The sequence below is a fragment of the Taurulus bubalis genome, assembly GCF_910589615.1.
Source record: "Taurulus bubalis genome assembly, chromosome: 15".
Lineage (NCBI taxonomy): Eukaryota > Metazoa > Chordata > Actinopteri > Perciformes > Cottidae > Taurulus > Taurulus bubalis.
Genome location: NC_136603.1, coordinates 19352811 through 19372655, shown reverse-complemented (window position 1 = coordinate 19372655; position 19845 = coordinate 19352811). Strand labels below are relative to the sequence as shown.

The 19845-nt window shown below is 43.4% G+C and overlaps 1 protein-coding gene across 1 annotated transcript in view; it reads left to right on the top strand.

Moving 5' to 3' along the window:
• Positions 1 to 17404, top strand: part of dnah7 (dynein, axonemal, heavy chain 7) — a gene marked incomplete at both ends in the record, with an annotated part of 66664 nt that extends 49260 nt beyond the window's left edge. Inside the window, 16 exons of the mRNA XM_079230946.1 lie at positions 465 to 598; positions 715 to 1050; positions 1245 to 1371; positions 1669 to 1863; positions 4538 to 4630; positions 4789 to 4965; positions 5227 to 5388; positions 5510 to 5710; positions 5936 to 6097; positions 6879 to 7064; positions 7987 to 8124; positions 10274 to 10504; positions 12315 to 12467; positions 14637 to 14814; positions 15568 to 15671; positions 17198 to 17404. Of these exons, the coding sequence (XP_079087072.1) occupies positions 465 to 598; positions 715 to 1050; positions 1245 to 1371; positions 1669 to 1863; positions 4538 to 4630; positions 4789 to 4965; positions 5227 to 5388; positions 5510 to 5710; positions 5936 to 6097; positions 6879 to 7064; positions 7987 to 8124; positions 10274 to 10504; positions 12315 to 12467; positions 14637 to 14814; positions 15568 to 15671; positions 17198 to 17404 (2784 nt within the window). The remainder of the gene's footprint in view (positions 1 to 464; positions 599 to 714; positions 1051 to 1244; positions 1372 to 1668; positions 1864 to 4537; positions 4631 to 4788; positions 4966 to 5226; positions 5389 to 5509; positions 5711 to 5935; positions 6098 to 6878; positions 7065 to 7986; positions 8125 to 10273; positions 10505 to 12314; positions 12468 to 14636; positions 14815 to 15567; positions 15672 to 17197) is intronic.
• Between the last annotated feature and the right edge of the window lie 2441 nt (positions 17405 to 19845).

The window sequence follows — 19845 nt, the reverse complement described above, 5'->3', positions numbered from 1 at the left end:
TGGGTCCGCAGCATCAATAGAAATGGAATTAGGCCCTGGAGAAGTGCACTCGTTTATTAGGGCAGGGAGTAGATAGCAGATATAGGCTTTTAACCTCCGGGTAAGTGCGGAGCAGAATGACTAAGGCTGTGTGGTAAAAGACACACTTCCACACTTTTCACAGAAAAGAAGAAAAAAAGTAAATGCAACCTACCTGCACTTTGCCAAAGCTGCAGTGGTTATTGGAATTGATTGGATAGGAGGTTCATTGGGAGAACTGCACTGAAGCCAAGATGATCAAAGCTGCACTGCAAAGTACCAAGAGCAAGGGTGGGGCAAGACACCCCTAAACACACACACACACGCACGCACACACACACACACACACACACACACACACACACACACACACACACACACACACACACACACACAATACTGTATACTGTACAGTAGGTTCATGTAGTTCTTCCTCTGTGCCGTAGGTGACCCTTCTGAACTTCATGATCACCCCAGAGGGCATCCAGGACCAACTGCTGGGTATTGTGGTGGCCCGAGAAAGGCCCGACCTGGAGGAAGAGAAACAGGCTCTCATTCTGCAGGGAGCAGAGAACAAACGGTACAGAAAATAGCACACACCAGTCAAGGGGCAAATTAAATCAACTAATCAAATTGAATGTCTCCCTTCAAAGTGGAAACGGTAGACACGTTAAATTGCTCTCGCACTTTTGTCAGACAACTGAAGGAGATTGAGGATAAAATCTTAGAGGTGCTCTCCTCCTCCGAGGGCAACATCCTGGAGGACGAGACGGCCGTCAAGATCCTCTCCTGCTCCAAAGTGTTGGCCAACGAGATCACGGAAAAGCAGGCCGTGGCTGAGGTGACGGAGCAGAAGATTGATGAGACTCGCATGGGCTACACACCGATTGCCATGCACTCAGCCATCTTGTTTTTCTCCATTGCTGACCTGGCTAACATTGAGCCCATGTACCAGTACTCCCTCACCTGGTTCATGAACCTCTTCATCAGCTCCATCGACAACTCAGACGCGAGTGACGACTTGGCGCAGAGGTAAGCAGGGCTGACAAATGCTCTTGCCACAAGCCACTCTAAGTAAATACTGGAGCTTCTTATCCTCTCAAAAGATCAGATTTGACTTGTAAACTGATTAAAAAAAAGAGAAAAGAATGGAAGACCGTTAATAGTGCATGAATGTGGGTGAGTTTGTGAGTTCTGGTTTGGTTATACACTTGTGTCTTCTTCAGACTGCAGATCCTGAGAGACTACTTCACCTACACGCTATACGTCAATGTGTGTCGCTCACTGTTTGAGAAGGACAAGCTGCTCTTTTCCTTCTGCCTCAGTGTCAATCTGCTCATGCACAGCAAACTGGTAGGAACTACACACGTGTACAGATCTATAACACTTCACTTAAAAACCATAGATGTTGTTTGATTAGTTTGTTTTTAAGTGGTTAGCTAATCAAACGAGCTGATTAGCCACGTTTTTCCTCAATCAGACCCCTCTCTGATTGCTGTAGATTATCTGTATCTTGTATTTTTAATTTGCATGCATATTATTTTTTTCCAACTATAATTCCCAAAATGGTCAACCCACGAAATCACTTTAAATCACAAATTCCGGTTAATCCCCCGCTGTGTTACCATTTTTTACCGACGAATGTCGTAGGTGGATGAGGGGGAGTGGCGCTTCCTTCTGATGGGAGGCGTGGGTCTGGACAACCCTCACTCGAATCCCTGCACCTGGCTCCCAAAGAAGTCTTGGGACGAGATTTGCCGCTTAAATGAAATGGAGCATTTCAAAAGTCTGCGTCAAGACATGGCTCGCCTGAGGAAAGAGTGGAAGGCGGTCTACGACAGCCCAGTGAGTGTCATCAAGCTGCCTGGCCGGTCTGGGAGGGGCTCTGCCTCAAGGTGTTACATATGTTTCTGTGATGGTAAAGACAAAATCAGCATGTGCAGAAAGGCAAGGCAAGTTTATTTGTATAGCACATTTCAATAACAGGGCGATTCAAAGTGCTTTACTTAAAACCATTAAAAGCATCAAAACATAATGCAGAGAAAACAGGACTTAAAAACATTTAAGAAAACATTAAAACAGTCAAAAAGCAAAATAAAAATGTAATACAAGTTGCAGTAGTGAGATGCAGCAATTGAATCTGGTTCAATTAAAGGCAACAGCAAACAGAAAAGTCTTCAATGTGGATTTAAAGGAGCTGAGGGCACCATTACATCAACTATATCCGAGAGAACTAGGAGGAGACAATCTGTAAATCCCCCCCCAAAATGCAAATGTTGTCGGCATATGCATATTAATATGGCAGGCACTGCTGGTGTCTTGTTGTAGAAACTGTAAAAGTGTTGACGTGGTCGTGATTAGCAGTTCCAGAGGTTAGCTGTTAAAAGTGGGTCACATTCAGCACCACAATCAGGACACATCTAGCTGCAGCTACCGCCTGAACATTTATATTCTGAAGGTGCCACTTGACAAGGGGTCTACCGTGTATAAAATCATGTTAAAGATATGTAGGGTTATCAGCATTTTGCCAACAGACAGTGTCTGTGGATACAAAGGTCTAACACACACACTCTTCGGCAAAACTGCTTGGCAACAACTTCCTTTTTGTTAGTCTGTAAGCGGTGACCAAACCTTGCATCAGTAACATCGTATTGGGCACGGCTTTGATTTACTTGGCTCAAAGTAAAAAATATATAATGTAACGCTATTTGCAGTCGTTCTTTCAAAGTGTGCCTGATCAGATTACAGCCAACCAAGTAGGTCTATACATGGAGAACACATCTCTGGGTTTATATAACTGCTTATTGTTTAGTTTTTGTCTTCTTCCGCATTACTTTAAATACAACAGGTACATCCTATGATGACGTGTTGGTGTTGAGCTGAGCTATTTGCCCGCAACTTAGTCGTGACTGCTTGCCGTTCAGGCTCAGATTCCAGGAAGCAAAGACAACAAACAAAAATCAAGCTTCTCATCAATATCAAAGAGAGGGGGCAGTGATGGACTGTGGAGAAGAGAAGAAGTTAAGTAGACGGAGGGAAAGAAGTCTTTTGACTGGAATTTACAGGCAACCCTCAGCTCAACAGTGTGAGCAGCTGTGGGATGGGATGAGAACAGGAATAAGGGCAGAGGGAAGAGGTCAAAGCTATCTTCCAGTGGGTTTGTCACATGAACCACAGGCCAACCTCGCCTTCCTTGCAGCTCAGCATGCTAGCTCCCCCCCCGCTCTGCACAACTAACGGTTGTGGCTGAATACATCACCTTTTTGCACATTCTATACGTTCATATTTCACATACTGTTGGCTCTTTTGTGTTCGATAATGTCAACGACATACATGTCATTATTGCTTATCTTTTTTTCCCCTTCATTATCACTTTCCCAAGAGGTTCTGCTTCTGCTATTGCCTCCATTTTGCACGTCTTCAAATAGCACATGTCTAGGATAGCTGTCAAACAGGTCTTATTGTTTATTTTCTGCAGTGGTATCATGGTGTCCTAATCTTTGGTATGGTTGTTAAAATCCTACTTAAATGCACATTCTATATCTCTTTACTTCATCTTAAACCATTCGCTAATTCGATGATACAAAAATCCCCTTTCAAGTTATTTAATTTCCGGTCAAATAGCAGAGTTGTATTAGTTTAAATGTTGTACAGACAAAAGGGACAGGGAAGAGAGAATGTAGGAGGAAAGTAATTTGCCAGGTGTGGATGATGCACACACTCACACTCTCGCTCCATCTTTCAATTATATAGTATCTGAAATTGAAGTTTTATCTAATTAAATCTTTTCTGTTCCTGTTGTGCCAGTCACATCTATGCAATCTAGACGCAAGAACAGCTGTTTAATCAACGTGCGGTGCACATAAACATGTGTGCACCACACATGCTTGTCTCTTTGCTGTCTGACACACACACCATCTTTTGATTTATAATCAACAGAATCAGGCACAGCACTTCTATCCAATTAAATCTAGTTTGTTCCAGTTGTAGAATTCACATTTATTTAATCTTGATGCAAGAACAGCTGTTCAATCAAGCACACGGGCCTACACACCCCTGTACACACAGAGCATCCCCAGGAGATTCTAAATAGGTGTATCTGTCTCAAAGCACCTGCCAACACACATAGCCAGAAGTCTCTCCACAAGCAGCTTGGGGAAAAAAATTCCAAAAGTTCCCGCTACCATTGCTCACATCCTCTGGCACACTTGTTCCGGGAATTAATCAAAAATATTTCTGTGACCCAGTACCCAGTGGCTTTTTTGTTGTTGCTTTTGACCTCTCTTTTTCCTCTTTCTTTTCTTTTTCAAACATATGCATTTATCTCCCCGCATTGCTCCCCTCCCCATTTACATCACAGATTGCCCGTCTGAATTACAATCACAACAGCAATACAATGCAACCGCATAACTCTCCAAGAAAAGTTGACAAACAGAATTATTACACCTTTTTCTCTCAAAGATTTTGAAGTAAGATATTCATGTACAGTCTGAATTCAATATGTTTTGCATATCTGCAGGACCCCCATCAGACTCCCTTCCCTGAAGGCTGGCAGGACAAGCTGAGCCAGTTCCAGAGGATGCTGGTTATCCGTTGCCTCAGACCAGACAAGGTCAGTTCATACGCTGTTTTCCAAAAGACAGTCGGATGTCATTTGGAAATTGAATTTTAACTTGATTTCTCAAAACGTCGCTTTTATCTACAACATTTCCTCTGGAAATACATCAGTAAACGGTACCGATAAACTCATTCCATTCATGTGTCCCCCAGGTTATTCCCATGGTGCAGGAATTCGTTTCCGACAGTTTGGGTCGTCCCTTCATCGAAGCGCCGCCCTTCAATCTGAGTAAGGCCTTCGTTGATAGCCACTGCTGTGCCCCGCTCATCTTCATCCTCTCCCCCGGCTCCGACCCCATGGCTGCCTTGCTTAAGTTTGGAGATGAAAAGGTACGGAGACACCTGGGAAATTCAGCAGCTTTGAAGCCTGCTGTGTGTACAAACGCAAAATGAAAGAGGAAATTGAATCCTCTAGATTTCCCAGGCTTCCCAAGACTGGTCTTAAAAGCACTGAAAATTATTGTGGCTCCTTCCCGGACAGAAAGCAGCTACATAAGGGTGTGTATGTGTGTGTGTGTTTGCGCGTGTATGTGTGTGTGTGTGTGTGTGTGTGTGTGTGTGTGTGTGTGCACTGCTGTTCTCATCCCTCAGGGCTATACCGGTAACAAGCTGACTTCTCTCTCTCTGGGCCAAGGCCAGGGTCCTATTGCTATGCGTATAATTGAGACGGGCATCAAAGAGGGCACCTGGGTGGTTCTTCAGAACTGCCACTTGGCCACATCGTGGATGCCGAGGCTTGAGAGAGTCTGTGAGGTCCGAACACACACACACCTACACAAGCACACACTTTCTATACACCAGATGGGAACAGTGTACATTACACCCGTCTTCCAATACATACTTTTCTTGACATGGTCTTTGTGGCTGTGAGCAGGAGCTGAACCCAGACACGACCCACCCAGACTTCAGGCTCTGGCTGACCAGCTACCCGTCTCCCACCTTCCCCGTGGCTGTGCTTCAGAATGGGGTGAAGATGACCAATGAGGCTCCGAAGGGCCTCCGCGCCAACATTGCACGCTGCTTCTTAATGGACCCCATCTCTGACCCGGAGTTTTTTGGCAGCAGCGGCAAGCCGGTCAGTGTGTGCGTGCACGTCTCTGTGTATGTCTCGGTGGCATGCTGTGCATATCCATCATACCGACATCAGTGGGTGTCCTGTGCTCCATTTTGTCTGTTACCACCCCCGCTGTGTATTTCAGAGTGTGTTTATTTTAGCTGTGGAAATACTAAACGACCACCACTATTCATCTACTTATTGATCGATTACAAGGCATTCCATTTGTGCTTTTCCACCTCTCAGGTTGTTTTCAAGAAACTACTGTACAGCTTGTGTTTCTTCCACGCCCTGACCCAGGAGAGGAGGAAGTTTGGACCTTTGGGCTGGAACATTCCATATGAGTTCAATGAGACCGACCTCCGGATCTCCGTACAGCAGCTACACATGTTCCTTGAACAGTACCAGGTAGTTGGTGTTTGTTTTTTATGTCTCTGCTTCACAAATTACTTTTATCTTTCTTAAGATATATTTCATACAGTGTGGGATGCAGACTAGCGCACACTGCGTACGAGCACAGTATTGCTCTGTCTAACATGTACTCCAATGAATGGACTATATATCTTTGGCACAAAGGAAAACTCTGACTCTCGCATGGAGATGCACATACACCATCCACTCCTACGTATATTTTCCACATCTATGCCCATAATAAAGATTCTGTCTCTTAGTGGGTCCCTCTTCACTCAAGTTTTCTCTTTCATCAGCCATGTTCAAAAACCCTCTTGACATTTTTCCACAAACCGATAGCACTCCCTCCACCATTCCCAATCCCTCCCCTGTAGGTGAGAAAAAAAAGATGGCAGAAATAAGCTAGAGGGTATCTTGTTTTTCAATGGAGTGACATTTTCATCTTGCAGCCAAGTGCCGCTTCCTGAATGCACGGCCACAACCCCACCTTGCACCTCCTGTTACGTCAGTTTCTATTTCAAGTCCAGGTCGTGAAGTGAATTTCAGCCAGGTTTTCTGTTTTAGAAGATCGCACTCTGAGTTTCTTCTGAAAGAAAAGTGCGTTTAAAAATGAAATTCATTATTATTATTATTATTATTATAACAAAACTAAGAATACACGCACGCACGCACTGATATCATCCGATTTTTAATGCTTACCTTCTTTTAAAACATGAAACTCTAAGCATGGTTATTCTTAGGTTCCTGTGTAAAATGCGTGATTTCTTGTTTGCTGCAGGAAGTGCCGTTTGATGCCATCCGCTACATGACTGGGGAGTGTAACTACGGAGGTCGCGTAACAGATGACTGGGACAGACGGACCCTGCGCACTATCCTCTCCATCTTCTACACTTCACAGGTCATCAAGGACCCCGACTACAAGTTTGATCCCAGTGGGCTCTACTATGCACCGGCTGAGGAAGATGTAAGAAACAGAAAATCACAAAAAATTGAGATAACGTTTGATTGCAAAGCATCAAGAAGTTTATATATATATATATATATATATATATATATATATATATATATATATATATATATATATATATATATAAATAAAACACAATTTCAGCTTGGATTTGGCTGTAATCACAAAAATTGCATATGAGATTTACAGTAATTAGGTAATGCGATACCTTTTTACCAGGGGAAATCAGTACTATATTCCACATAGAGTTGGGCAAAGATGGAAATTTTAGATGGAGGGCAACTTGCTAAACTGACTGTTAAATCACTCACTCACTCACTCACTCACTTCACCACAAGGGGCGGTTGTTAACTGTTTAATAGATATTTTTAACATGCTGTTGGAGTATATATATATACTCCAACAGCATGGCTTTCACTCTGTTAGAAGAGCAGAGCTGAACCAGCACCCTAACTAAACACCCTAAAGTCCTAGTGTATCTCTCTTGGAAAAACTCCAGAAAAGTTAAACTCACTTTAATGTGTTTGTTTTTAAACTAAGCATATTACAGGACTCAGTTGCTTAGCGCTTTTGTTGAGCTACCTTTAAAAAGTCATTAGGAGATAAAATGTGTGTAACAAGGCACAGCAGGCAGCCACCATCAGTGAGGGTTGATATATTTGTTAACACAAGTGCAATCTTTGGCGCGCTCCATTTTATTTGGCATTTTGTTCTCCAGTGCTGCAGCCCCCCCGCAACTACATCTTTTATTCATGAAGTCACATTTACATAGTCATTATAATAAATGTCAGCGATCTAAGGAGCCGACTTGTTTTTCAATGAGTGTTATTACTCGAGATGTTTCCTGATGTTGTGTTAAAAATGGTCGTCTCTCTTCACTCCACTCCTCTCCCTCTGCTTCCTGCTTCCCGGGTTCCAGTACAACAGCTACATAGAATACACCAAGTCGCTGCCACTCAACCCGTCGCCGGAGATTTTTGGCATGAATGCCAACGCAGATATCACCAAGGATCAGGCGGAGACGCAACTACTGTTCAACAGCATCTTGCTCACACAGGTAAATCCACCTGGACACGTGCAACACAAAGTAGAAGAGTATTACTTCCTAGATTGTGTACTATCTCTTGTAAAGCAGCTTCTTTGAGCCATTGCAACATCTGAACATAAAAAGATTTATTTTTAATGCTATTATTAGAATGACAAAGCTGGAGGGCCAGAATTCCACACAGCAATGCGATGCTGAATTCATTATTATGTCATTAAATGACCTGGAGGATTGTGACTATAAAATTGGGCCAGAAAAAAACAGCACTGTGGCCTGGCATGGGTACAGGTGAAATACAAAAAAAGAAGAGAAGTGCACTGATCTTCAAGCGCCAGCAGCTCTGGGTCGCTTACCGAAACCGATGCGCCCCCTCTTGGCTAACATCCCAGATGCTCAGTTGGAATGTCACTGCTTAGCTGGTGCATTTTCAAGTTGTCGACAGCATCCAAACACTCTCACCCAGCAAATGCACCACACGCACATGCACACAAAACAACCTGACTAGAGTACACCCATTAAAACACGTGTACCTACACACTGAAATACAGTCTCACATGAACACAAACGGCATCAATATGCTTCCCTTGAGTTTCCACCGTCTTTTATAAGTGTCCTTGCCAGCATTAAATATTTCATCGCCCTACATTAAAATGTACTATGCAGATTTAATTCAAGAGAAAAAATCTAAATAAATATTTCAGTTGTTTGTAGAGAGGCTTGTCAAAGAACCAGAAAAAGATCCCTTGTCTTCCTTTGACACAGTATGAGTCACAGTGGTGTTGGCGGAGCTGTGTGATCCCACATCATTATATCTCAGCTCTGTGGAGTTTTTTCCAACCTGGACTAGGCTAGCTTATTCAGGATTATATCGTACCACTTCCTGGCTCCAGTCAACGTTTGCTGCAAATCAAATCGAAGAGATTTTGCAAAAAGACCTACTTAAAAACGGCAGAAGCACTGCTTCTCCTGCAAAGGATGTTTATTTAGCCCTCCATGTATCCATTTATTTATTTTAAGACACAGAGCAGTGCCTCTCACTTAGCGCAGGAGCCTACATTCCTGTGGGAATTAAACTTGATATTAAACAACTGCGAGTGATTTCCATATACAACAAGCACAGAGTGCCATACGTGAACACATACTCTATTTGCATCCTATGCATTCCAACCCCTCTGGTTTAATCTTTTTAATCTCGTTAAGACAATAGTATTCAGTGTACATATGCATGGGTACGCAGACCTGGCTTGCCACAGACAAATAGAAAATTACTTCCACGGGCATTTCCGCCTCAAGTTAAAATTAGAGCTCAATGGAGTCTGGCATTTATTCATATAGACTCCTTTCAACAAGATTAATAATGGCTTCAGTCACGTGTGGACTTTATTAGCATCTAATACGATCCCATCAGTCTTAATGACCAATAAACGGGGAGACGCTTCCAATGGAATGAAACAGCTATTTGTCATTCCCCTACTGTAACCTCAATGCCATTAGCCAATGATTATCCATTACCGCTGGCTAGTGACTGAGCATCGAATAGGTAAATGATGCAAGTTGGAGAAGGGAAAGCGGAAGAATCACAGATTAGAGTGAATAATTATCAGCATGAATAATCATTGGAATTGTTGATAAGATTGTGTCAAAAGACTGTGTGGGAGAAATTGGGAGAAATGTAGCAACGCCTTCCATCTTCTGAGGCTCTTTTGTGTGTGGGTGAAGCTGTGTGTTCGTTCACAGTGGGACTCCAGTGAATATATGCCTAGGATCTCATCATCAATGGTGTTACATTGGTAGCTGTCAGCTAGCCGGAGAAATGTCTCCAAATAAAGAAAGGGAAGGTGAAATTAGGAGTCATATATCAAATGACTATGATATTCTGTGTCAGGTTGTGTCCTTTTTGAAAGCATAAATCTAAATCAATTCAGCAGAAAGATGATGAAATACAAGCAAGGCCAAGTCAGAAGTCGGAACCTCTTAACATCAGGATCTTTTCAGGATCGAAATAGCATGGATGCAAAAGAGTCCTAAAAAAAAAGGGAATGCATAATTTGACAGCAAAGGATAATGTCCTCCGAAAAATGATGAACTGTCAAACCAATCCGAGCCACAAGTCCTGCCTCCCCTTCTCATCCGTCCTCTGTCGCTCTGTGTCTGTGATCAGTCCCGCTCTTCAGGCGGAGACGCCAAATCCTCAGATGACATGGTCTTTGATGTGGCAGCTGACATCCTGAGCAAGCTGCCTGCCGACTTTGACTTGGAGGCGGTGTTGAGGCGATTCCCCACCAGCTACAATCAGAGCATGAACACGGTGCTGGTGCAGGAGATGGGCCGCTTCAACAACCTGCTCTGCACCATCCGGGAATCCTGCGTCAACATCCAGAAGGCCATAAAGGTACGCGGGAGGGGCCGGTAGATTATTGTCCGCACGTGAGGTGCGTAGTCCGAATCCCCTTTTTAAATTCACGCGAGCAGGAAAGGCCAGGAATTGTTCCTTGTCAAACCTGGTCTCATTCTCAGGGATCCCCATATTGTTTGGATACTTATAGGATGATGCATTGCCAAATGCACTGTAATTACAATAAATGTGTTTGTTTCAGATAACAGTGGGGCCAACTGATGAATCATCATTGATTTCACATTTTTGTGCAGTGAAAGCAATATTTCATCAGAGGAAGCACACCTCTGCTGAATGATTACAGGGGAGGCTCTGGTAATGCATCCTCGGAAAACAGATAATGTAGGCAGTCGGCACAACACTCCAGATCCGCTAATCTAACACCGTCATTTTCCATGATGAGGACACACTCGCACAATGAAAGTTCAGGGCAATTAGTGGGAATGAACCACCGTACAGGAGAACTGCCTCCTCTTGAAAACCTATGTGTACAGTATGTTGCTCTGTTTCGTAGCTCACGAGCCCCATTGTTGGAGTATGCAAAAAGAGAAAAAGGATACATGATGGACATGTTGTTGACTCCGTGGGAATGACAGGGATGAAGCAGCCGCCGAAATCTCAGAATCATCAACTAGTGCTCTTCTCTCAGAAAGTACTCTCATCCTCTGTTGCATAAAGAGGAAATGAGTCCGCCCCGCTAGCGGCAGTATCTCCGTTCCTGCAGCGCCTTTATGTATTCATACCGTTTTCCTTTTGCCAAGGCCACAGACTGTGCATTCTACCTGACTGCTAGCTAGCTCAAAGGCTGTACTGCTAAACGCAAACATGCTCACAATGTCGGCGTCAACAATGTGTCTACAATGTGCAGCTAAGGCCGATAGAAATGTCAGGGGATCGCTAAGGTTATGACTATTCATCGTCTCTGCAGCATGAATAGAATAGTTGTGTTGTAGTTTTCACTGGAACCATAAAAAAACAAACCACGTGGGAGGGCGCCTGAGTAGTTGGCAGTAACACCACCGCTGTGTTGATGAGCTAAGACTCTCGACGATTAGACAATTAGCGGACTCCCAAATATAGCTATCTTACAGCTATCATCTTTCCTAATATAATTTTAATCATGGTTTCTTCTTTTTTTTCTTCAAATTGCCACCGAGAGACACACTTGAAGCAGTGAAAGTATCTACTTAGGCCCTAACATCCCCGGGCAAAAATAATGACTGACATTAGATACTTCCAGAGGGTTGGAGATGTTGCACATGCCAAGACATAGCCTCTAATTGGGCCGCGTTAGACTAAGAGGACCGTAATTATTTAGTTCATAGCGTCGAGAACTAAAGACCACGACAATGCGTCATCTGAACTTATGTGCATGAATGTGTCCTGATTAGACCACATTCAAATAAATACAAACAAAAAACACACCTGAGCGAACGCGTGTCTTTTTATATCATTTGAGAAACACACATTTCCTCTCCTCCTGAGATGCACCAGTCTCATTGGATTGAAGTGGAAAGAGCATAACGAGTCAGGACTCTTTATGCTCGTTCCACTGAGCCAATGAGCATGTCATCTTTCATCCTTGTATCAAAGGAGCAAATAAGAGTTCTCATTATGTGGCTGTCTGTCACCTATCTCCACTGAGAGGTTTTTAAGTGACAAGTATGAGTTTCTCTCGTATTTGATTCTGTGTCAGAAAAGAGCCAGAGCAGCTTCACATCTTTCAAGTAGTGCAGAAGTTAATTATGTGTTTTTTTGCGTGTGCGTGTGTGTGTGTGTGTGTGTGTGTGTGTGTGTGTGTGTGCAGGGACTGGTGGTGATGTCTGCGGAGCTGGAGGAGGTGGTCAGCAGCATCCTGACGGGTCGTATCCCCGGCATGTGGATGAAGAAGTCCTACCCCAGCCTCAAACCGCTGGGAAGCTACGTCACCGACTTCCTGGAGCGACTCAAGTTCTTACAGGTACAGTTGACCTGCTGCCGTGTTCAGAATCAGGTGTCGACAAAAGGAAAGATATATTTGGGGTTAATGATGAATACAAAGTAAATTGCAAAAAATATACTCTAAGAAGGAGGCAATGAGGTGTAAGAAAAATAATGAATAAAATGAATAATTAGAAAGAATCTAAACGTGGCTGAATGAAAGAACAAATAAATGTGTGTATGAGATTACTTTTTTTCATTTAACCATAAAAAGTAAAGACCATAATCTCTTAATGAGTTTAGTGCATCCATACATACAGTACATGGTGACATAAGAACTAATTGCTATTGCGTAATCGACTGCACAGTCAGGCTTGGTTTGTTTAGGGTAGTGAGACTTTATCTACGTGGTTAAAGGTTAAAGCTACACATGTAGATTGTCGTAAGGTGTTGGGCCACCACAAGTCCTGCAGATCCACATGGAAGAGCCATGCCAGTCCTTACTGCGGCCTCCACAGTGAACCGTAACCCTGCCGTTTTAAGCTGTGTCACACTTGAGTTGCACAAGACCTCTTCATTCCACTTGTGTACACTTAGAGTAGGAGGTAGGGGGATTTAGTCATGCTTTTCCTTCATGGGCAAGTTTCACACAGGAAACGCACGCACCCAACTATGTGAGTCCGCAAAGTGAACTTCTTCATCCTCCTCCTCCTTCTCCTCCTCCTCAACAATGAGTTCACATGTTTTCCCTATTTTCGCAGGAGAAATACTGTTTTCCTCCTGATCATCATGACTCAGTGGAGGGGAAAGAATGTACCATGTTATCCAACAGCGATGTCCGCCCATGACTCCCCACAGGGTGAACTGGAAAAGTCACGGGATTCTCATTTGAGACAGCATGCTTTCAGAAAGAGAATATCTTGACATTTCAGGGAATATTATGATTGTTTGCTGTTTTTAAGGGAGTGAAGCAGAAAGACATCAGTTTCCGCTCAGTTGGATCAGCTGATGATTCCAAGACATTGTAGCCGAGCTTACAGTCGCACGAAGACTGAAGTGAACTATAATCAACATTACGTTGCTCCCTCCAAACTTAAAAAAAGGCATAGCTGTGGGCAAGTGGGTGCTTTAATCCATTGTTTCCCAAACTGTTTTTCTAGTGATCCATTTACACAAAAAAAGACAAACCATCGCGGCCCAATACACGATACGGCTCATTCTTGCGAGAAGAGCAAATCTGTACATAAAAAAAATATGACCTTGAATAGGTAAACCAGCCATTATATTATTTGATAAATCACAACTTTGTGTCATGCATGTGCTATGGAAATCGTGCTCATGTTGAATACTTTATAAATAAGACCAAGAAAATGCATTTAGGCAGAATGACTGATGATTTATAGGGGAGCTTTGGTATTTTTCCAACCTGAACTCTCCTTTCCCGCGTTTTGTGTCTGACTAATGCGTCCACCAATTTGGGAAATTGTCTGGTTGAGCTGCAAGGGCCACTGCGCAGAATGAATGAATGTAGCATTTCGTTAACTGCAGGTCCTCAAAGAGTGCTTGGTTTTGCCACTGACAGGCTCAGATTGTTGTCATTGGTGCCTGACAACATAATGGAAAGGACCCCACGGAGAAGGAGAGGAGTTGTTCCCCCTCACTCGCTGCGCTTCTCATCTGTATACTCCGCCGCAAATAAATAAGGGCGACCATTCACTTCTCCTGTCTCCAACTTACTCGCATTTCTGCTGTTGTCTTCCCCAAAACAAGTCCCCTCTCACAGTCCTCCTGTTCTTTCCATGGTGCTTTCAGACACTAATAATAACAATCTGAACCCGGCGGTGGCAAAAAAACTAAAACAGGCACTTTTAGTAGACCCACAGTCCACTGACGCCGTGCAATTTCCGTTGCAGCCCGGCGGCTGCAGGGTTCTCCCTCAATACTCAACCCAATTTCCGAATATTGTTGTCCCCACAAGTCACTTAAACACGAAAACATTTAAAAACCCTCTTGGGATATAAAGAGCAGCAGATATTAATAATGATTAAGACATGTGTTGTGATCAAGTGAAGAAAAAGAAAGAAAAACCAGTATTGTCATGTAAACCGAACCGAAAGTCAAGCATCTCCTCCCGTCCTGAGGGGCTTCTGTGTTCTGGCTGGATTCCTTTGTAAATGTCCCTCTCTTCTCTGGCCTGCTGTGTTCTCAGGACTGGTATGAACACGGCATGCCTGCTGTATTCTGGGTATCAGGATTCTTCTTCACCCAGGCCTTCCTCACAGGCAGCCAGCAGAACTATGCCAGGAAACACACCGTCCCTATTGACTTGCTCGGCTTCGACTTCGAGGTCCTGGATGAGATGCAATACAAGCGGCCTCCAGAGGACGGTAGGATACTAACGGGGTTAATGAGATGAGAGAAGGAAGGATGATATTAGAACGGCTTTTGATAGGATAAAATGCCTCCAATTAACACACCATCTAACAGTTTAATGAAGGTAGAGAAAAGAGGGCAGAAAGATCGAAAAAAAGAAGAGCTTAAAGAGGGTGGAAGCGGATGAAAGGTGAGGTTTCAAAGCAGAGAGTGAAGTACGAGGAACACAAGAGGATGAAAGAGAAGACACAAACAGATGGAACCTGACTGTACATAAAGAGGCAGAGTGTAAAGTGCAAAAGTAAGTCAACGCCTCTCCCGTAAACATGCAGCCTTGCGTCAGCCCCTCGCTGTGCCTCCAGCTCTGCTGTGAGATTCTAAGTCACATAAAGCCTCACCCTCGATCAGGCCCCAGCTGGGGCCCCATCACGCCAACACAGCCTACGCTGCCGAGCTGCAAATCCGACAGTGTGTTTGTGCATTTGGGCGTGTAACACTGACAGGTTGCCGACAGTCGGTTATCTTTAAATGTTCCCACACACACACGCCTATGAGGAGAGCTCATAAGCTTTCTAGAAAGACAGTGTTGCAGCACAGAGGTCAGTGCAGCTCGGTTCACGGAGCTTTACGGTTGCCAGAAGAGCCGACATGCATCATCGTCACAGGGTTCCTCCATAACTGGAGGTTATGGAAAGTTTTAATATCATAGCAACACTAACCACTCCTCTTGTCCTTCTGAATTGTCTTCGTTTGTGTGTGACATCCAGGTGTGTACATTAGAGGTCTGTTTCTGGATGGCGCCCGCTGGGACAGGAAGACCAAACTTCTTGCAGAGTCCTACCCCAAAGTGCTGCATGACCCCTTGCCGGTGGTGAGTGAGGAGCCCGCTCACACACTGACTGGGCCGAGGGGCGGGGTGTCCGTTAAGCGGGAAAAAATGGCGATATCTAAACACTTTGCCATTGCAATTGTTCTAAAAACATGGCGCTAAAGAAACTAGAGATTGAGACTATGAACTCATGTTTATAAACAAGCAACAAACAATGTACTAAAAGTAGAAAGTAGAGTCATTTTCTCATAGACTTTTTTTCTTTTTACAACCAGAGGTTCCGCCCCCTGATGGCTGTTCGAAAAAATGCTTCAGGCCTTGGCTTCACTTTTCAGACACGAAGGTTTCCATCCTGTGAAAAACACCACAAGCACCGAGACAAAAGACAGAGAAAATAAAATCTTGTGGCATTACACAGTCTTACATAAAGTTTAAGGGGGTTTATTGATTCTGCTTCGTGAATCTCTCCGGGCTTCACAAGAGGAAAGATAATATCTGTTTACGTATCAAATTATGAAAATGGGGCCGATCCCGTCATTATTTAGCTCGTAAACTCCTACGAGCCGACTGTTTCTTTTTTTAAAGTCAGAGACCAGTGTTGTGAACAACAACCACGCTGCTGTAGCTGCAGGAGGATGTTCTCTGGTTGCAATACCGAGAAGCCGCTTCAGCACTTTCTTTCATGCGTTGCGCCTGCAGGAAGCCTCGCTCCTTTGCGCATCCTTTTGTTAATTAACAGAGCTTGATATTGTTTATGAAAGCAGACTGACAGAGTGATGGAACAGAGCGCCGGTGGCGGAGAGCGAGGACTGATCAAGTTTTACGTTTTTTTCTTCTTCTCCTCTATTCTCTCTTCTTCACAATGCATTCAGTGATTAGGAATAATGCACAAGACTGAGTTTTTTTTCTTCTTTTTTTTTTCTTCATATTCAGACATTTCAGGGCAAGTTATTAACAGAATCAGTTTTTGAGTTTTTTTAAGAGCTGAACTTAATTAAAAATGTGCTTATTATATATGTGTGTGTGTGGGGGATCATAACACAGGCTGGCTTTGAAATGCAAATCTTCACAGAAGCGCTGCTTATGGAACCAGATGAGTACTTTTCTGGCTGCAACTCAACAAACTGTTTTTGTTTTTGTTTTGTTTTGGTTTAGATGTTTTTTTGAGCGGCCCAGTTTATCCCTTTTGCATAACCACGACTTCTTAATAGCCCAAGGGGACTCTTTCTCATGAATGCTATTATTGTTCTAAGTCTAAGTCCCTGGAGTTTCACATTTGTAAGTTAACGTTTGGACCCCGGTTAGTTTCCGCTGGGTTTCATGTCCTGACTTTTGAACCCAAATTACAATCTGATCTGTTTGCTTCTGTTGTATAATCAAGACTGTTCAACTTGTAGAAGAGGGACACAGAAGTTAATTTGATAGTTTAATTATTCCACTAGTCAAATGTTTGGGATGGAAAGCAGTCCCTAAATGACAGCGACTATTTGCTGAAGTAGCTAACGGAGGTAGAGCACGCGAGCCAGTTTAAACTTCACAATCCTCACTGTGCCTCTCCCTCCTTCCAGATGTGGCTGAAGCCTCTCAAGCGCCAGGACGTCCCACAGAGGATGTGCTACCTGGTGCCCGTCTACAAGACCAGCGAGCGGCGGGGCACCCTGTCCACCAGCGGCCACTCCACCAATTATGTCATCGCCATGACGCTCAACTCCAACGTGCCCGACGAACACTGGATCAGGAGAGGGGTGGCGCTGCTCTGCCAGCTCAGCTTCTAGTCGCTGTATGTCTCGCACACAAGCACTGACGTGTCATGAGAGACACCCTCTCTTTCACACAGTACCTACAGATCTACATGAATATAACTGATGGATATTTAGAATTAGGTAACAGAGTACCGTTTTGAAATAAATAAAACTTGTATTGAAGAGATACAAAAATGTTTTGAAAATCTCAACACAAACGTCATTTTGCTTTATTTCTGTGAGCCGACATTGTTCATGTTTTAGGTGACCATCATGTACAGTGTAGTTAATAACTTATGGTCACGTCAGTGGTCTGGTCTTATTCTGCCCAGAGTTCAGATCAAATGTTTCCTTGAGGGACCTTCATTTACAGATGTATGTGCATTTACTATTATTTTTTTAGGTTTTATAAATCATGGAGAAAGTAGTATTTTTTTACTACCGGCAAATGCCAATTACAAAATGCTCAAAAGTAATTCTATGTAAAACACAAGTAACAGAGATACTGCCCATCTGATTGTAACCTTTCCAAATATGAAAAAGTTATTGTCTCTTTAAGGTGGATGACGGACATTTTGAATTTTCCCTTTTTAGATTATTCAATAAGAGGTTTGTTTTATGTCAAAGAGACCTTCAGAGGTACGATTCCAGTAAAATAGCTTTTGTTGCCATTTGTTTGGCAGAGACAGAAGCTGAAGCAGGAGGCACATGCAGAGGAAATGTTACCGATGGAGACGGCGTGCGCGTGTGCCTGCGGCTGCAACAGCGTAACTCGTGTAACATCATGCCAGAAACCACGGTGATCTTTTCAGAGTTTATTTTCCTTCCGTAATGGGGAGAATGCACAGTCAGGCAAACAGCAAGAATGTCACACTTTGCTTTTTATATCCAGAGGACTTAACAAACATACAAGAAAGCAAAAATGAAAACAATCATCGAACTTCATTTTACAGACAATATTTTTCCCGATAAACAGCAAAGAAACTTTGGGGCGTAGCGTCACCAGCTAATCGTTCGCTCGACAGTACGGTTTGATTTGAATGACACAAGAAATACAGAAGCTCATAGAAAAACTCACAAACAATGGACCCCTCTTAAAAAATACAAAACAATATTGTAGGAAAATACCAGATAAATATCAAATAGTAAAGTTTCAAATTATGAACTTTACTTGGTGTCGGAACAGAATGAAAGTACATTCAGAGCTTCTTGAACGTCAGATTAAATAATACAAATGCTCAATAAAGTGATGAGTCACCAACAAATAAAAATAAAAAGGCTCAGTTGCACTGCGCCCCAAAGGATTCTCGTGATCTTTACGTGGTTCATTTTTCAAAAAAGTAACAAAGGCTGCTAATAGTTTAACTTTGCAGTACAAAGAATGAAATCAAATGTACACTCAACACGACGTCCGCATCGTTTTCCCTCATGCTTCATGCATGACTGCGAGAACAATACGGATCAATAACGCATATTTGAGACGTAAGATGATGGATGTCACACAGTGACAGGATAAATGAAGCCACACACATTATCTGTTTGCTCGAGCAGCTGAAAACTAGGCTAACTAGCTTAGCAGGTGAGCCACAGGGCAGCCAATGGAATGTAGGGAGGGGGGAGGGGTCAAGCGGCAGCCACTGAGAGTCCACACTCGGGCCAGATTTTTGGCACAGTCGGCAGAGTATCGATCGTGGACGCCTTCTTATCTCATCGTATAACAATGAACTAGGTCTTCTGGCTTAACAGCTCGGGTTGACGTCCGTTACAAGTGCAGGGAATGCCGTCGCACAACCGTTCTGACGCCATACAAGAGAACCGCCTTCCGTTTGGGCCGTCGCAAGATTGTCATTCATTGACAGAAGTACTTTCAAATCTATTTTTTTTGAAGCAGTAACCAAACTGATTTTTTTGCTGCTCGACTACTGAACCTATAAAGACCTTGAGTATTTACAGTTCGTCATAATAGAAGAAAAAAAAAAATCTGCATTCGTGCAACAACACAACCTCTTTGTGAATGAAATGTCCACTGCAGGATGGTCCCGTTGGGACTAGGCACTCTAAATGAATCTAGGAAAACTACAACACTTCTCTACTTTCTCTCAAATCACATTTTGAAGCTGCTGATTCTAAAGAAAAGATACACAAGTAAAGGCCTAACGACACGAGATCGAACGGCTACGGATTGTCAAACCCTGAAGAAAAAAAAAGTTGGTCCGACATCTGCGACGTCTAGTTTCTAAACAAAAACATGAAAGGCTTTGGCAGCTGTGTGAGCCATCACTATGAAAAAAAGAAAATGAACAAAGTCATTTAAAAGTCAAGGGGGGACACTTCTGCTTTGACACCGAAAGCTGTCGATACATTTTGAATGTGAAGCTAAATGGCTCCTTCCGGATGGAGCTAGCTTAAAGCGAGCGCTCCGCCGGTGCTGCTCCAGTGGCCGGGGCTTGGCACAGAGAGAGACGATGTTTCAC